The sequence below is a fragment of the Sitophilus oryzae genome, unplaced genomic scaffold (genome assembly GCF_002938485.1).
Source record: "Sitophilus oryzae breed Bouriz unplaced genomic scaffold, Soryzae_2.0 scaffold_1625_pilon_pilon, whole genome shotgun sequence".
NCBI classification, from domain to species: domain Eukaryota; kingdom Metazoa; phylum Arthropoda; class Insecta; order Coleoptera; family Curculionidae; genus Sitophilus; species Sitophilus oryzae.
Window position 1 is genome coordinate 1,316,068 of NW_022146309.1, and position 3,434 is coordinate 1,319,501.

The 3,434-nt window shown below is 30.7% G+C and overlaps 1 protein-coding gene across 1 annotated transcript in view; it reads left to right on the forward strand.

The window, feature by feature from the left end:
* Positions 1-1,164: 1,164 nt before the first annotated feature.
* LOC115880502 (transcription termination factor, mitochondrial) overlaps positions 1,165-3,434 on the forward strand; it is a 13,190-nt gene continuing 10,920 nt past the window's right edge. The window contains exon 1 of the mRNA XM_030897718.1: positions 1,165-1,208. Within this exon, the coding sequence (XP_030753578.1) occupies positions 1,166-1,208 (43 nt within the window). The 5' untranslated portion in view covers position 1,165. The remainder of the gene's footprint in view (positions 1,209-3,434) is intronic.

Below are 3,434 nucleotides of genomic sequence, written 5' to 3' on the forward strand. Positions count from 1 at the left end.
GTCACCCTCGGTATTTTTTTACTTTATTCGATAGAAAATGACACTCTAAATCAAATGACATATCATATATCAATTTTTGACATAGTCACTCAAAAAAAAATTGAATTTTAAATTTCAATCTAGAGGGCCATGGCTGTATATTAAAACACTAAGTTTTAATCAAGAGCCTTAGGAAAAAGTTGATTTTTGATCGTCTAATGTTTTTAGTGTCTGTCCTGGCCGGTTAAAAGATGTAGATTTTTAATCATATCGTCAATTTTTTCAAATGGAACGAGATGGCTCATTAGCATATTTGGAAAAAGCATTTTTTTTTACAAATAAATTGATACCACACACTTGGTTATTTTGAGTCAAATTGTCGTTATGAACGCATGTTACAATTTCAAATTAAACCATATGCGAAAGATTATTCAAAAGCGTTCTTAGACAGTATGACTATGTGTTCTATCGCGATTCAGCAATATGTGCAAAATAATATTTCGCTGTGAATCCAGAGTCTATACAATTCAAAAAGTAAAAAATACGAGAATTGACGGTGCCAATCTAACAGAAATCTAAAGTTAGTTAGTCATTTTATCCGTGTGCAGAGATACGGAAGGTCCGAGCACACACACAATTATTGAATACGTCAATCAATTCCAAATTTATGTCATAAACCTAACCTAACATAAAAACTTTACGCTCAAAATTTAATTCGAAATTTTTAAAAAAAATAAACAATAGTTATACAGAGGCATATTATGAGCAAGGCAACTCTTTTCTCTGATACGCACCACAGCCGAGTGATTGTAATTAGGAATCATTGAGTTCTCTTATGGAATATATTTATTGCAAGATGCAAATAGATTGGGTATATCTGTGTAATTTTCTTTCAAGTTAAGTCATTATCACTATAACAAAAACATGATTTGAAAAAATAGGGGTTTCCTCAAAGGGTTTCCTCCTTGAATCACGCTTTGCTTTACACCCTGTATACAAACGATGTTCTCATTTAGTTTTATAAAAAATTATTTATTATTCTTCGTAATGTTATCAAAATTAGTGATCTGATTAGTTGTATATCCCCTTCCACTGTATGTAATCCGCCAACTGGTTACCAGAAAAACAAGAGTCTTTGATTAAATCACTGCCACTAAACCTTTCCTCCAATTAACTGACATAAGTAATGAGTCACTATACATATAGTATACTCTTAAAACTCTTTCAAGGTAATAATAAATTATTTTTGATGAGGTATACTTCTAAGTTATAATTTAGTAAAATAAAACGATATTGTGATCGTTACAATCTACTAACCGTCTGACGGTTAAGCCCCATACTCACACTTCGCTACTTCACTTCGTTCCTTCCTCGCGTCCCTTCGTCCAAAAATCATATATTTACTATGGGAAAATGTCGATTTTATGCGACTGTGTGTTCCTTCCTCCTTCGTCAAAACGCTACTTCGTCCGTTTACTTTCTCGAAACGCTCCTTCCACGTATTGTCAGTTTTTGGAGGAAGTAGCCAAAGAGAAGTCTATCAACGAACACAAAAAACAATATTTCATAATATATAAATTCGAGACTTGGTATATATCATAGCGATCAGGGATTTCTTGATCTGGCAGGATCGTCTGTACCAGCGGGCTGTCCCATTTCGTGGTTTTGCAGGTTTCCTCGCGTGAGTTGTGAGTCGAATATACTACAAGACTCGCAGCTGTTTTCACATTACGCTGTTACTATTTTTAGTAGAACATATCTCAATAGAATCGCTATATACAGCGATCATGCCCTAGCGTTCTGTCTTATTCCGTAAATGAATACACGGACAGCGCAAATCTTGCAAATTATTACATTGCGATCACCCGTTGTATCAAAGCCTGTATCGAAAAGCGAGTGAAAACGGAGTATCCTCACCTTACAGTTTTCAGTATCGTAAGCATGCATGTGCATCATAAACTATTTTCTTCGAGTTGGAAATCTGGCTTTTTTTTAAAATATATTTTTTTTAATTTGTAAATATATGTATTTTTGTTATTTTTAAAAAAAAAAAAAAAAATAATAATATTTTATTATTCCTTGTTTATCTAGATTTCTAAAATACGTGTGATTATACAAAATAAACGCGTGAGTATTATAAAAATGCATAATATCTTTAACGTTATTATTTCACATAGATTCGGCAACCGCGTTTTCAATTATTATAGATGCAACAACAATCAACGAATTTTATTCGTACTGTTTATAAACGTTGGTTATTCGAGAGCTATCGATTATTTAAATAGCAGCACAAGTTCTATGATTATCCGTGAATAAGTTATATCAAAAATATACCACGATGCAAAGTAAATATTAATATCTTTGGCTAAATTTATTTAAAAGTTAAATATTTTTTTAAAAGTTTTAGTTTATATCATTCTTTAATGATTCCTAAAATTAAATAAAATATAGAGTATATTTATATATTTCGAAATTTTTTTTTTTTTTACAATATTAAAAAATAAAAAAAAATTAAGTAATATAGACGTCTTTGTCTATAACAAAATAAGCTATACATGAAGAGTGTTGAGTCATTTGCACGAACACTTAGAAGTTCCTGCCCAAACGAAGAACCACTATTCGTCACTGCATTTCTACCTTAGAGAGAGAGAAATTATAACACACAAAAGTTGTATTAAAAAAAAAAAAAAAAAAAACAAAAACAAAAAATAATCCTTAGGGAAGGTTAATCCAAGGGAAAGATAGTACCATGTTATCATTTTAGATAGAATCAGAATCATGAATTATTTAATAACAGCAAATTTCAAACTACCGCTATAGTAAATACCCGATATAACACCAGTAATGTCAGGAATACGAGTATATCTACAATATTTCTTATTATATATCGTAGATATTAGTATCATTGTATATGTTTCAATGTCTCCCACAAATGGGGGATTTGATGTATACTGGGTATTTACTATTGCGGCTCGGAAACTCTTTTTATTAAAATTAGGTATTTCATCGAATCTACAGGGTTTATTATACGAGTATATATCCATGAATGTTAACATTTCTTAATTCTTACCTAAAATTACCGTACATACCCAGCTCCCACTCACAACTTGACACTATTACACCTTTCAGATTAGAGGTTTTATAAGATAATATCAATGGTGAGTTCGCTATGATCATGAGTAGATATCAAAAGGTGTTATATCGAAAATGAGCACAAATATAGAATTATCTATACTATATTAAATAAATGATATATAAAACAAAAAAACCGAACCATAATTTTCAACTAGAATGGCTTAAGTGATCAAATACAGTATTATTATCGCGCATAGACCTTCTTGAGTTCAATAAGTATTACTATAGGTTTCATTACTCATGTAGACATATTCTAGTATATCATACATAAGAGTTACATACAATGATGTAAATATAAAACAGCATCTTTACATAAATCT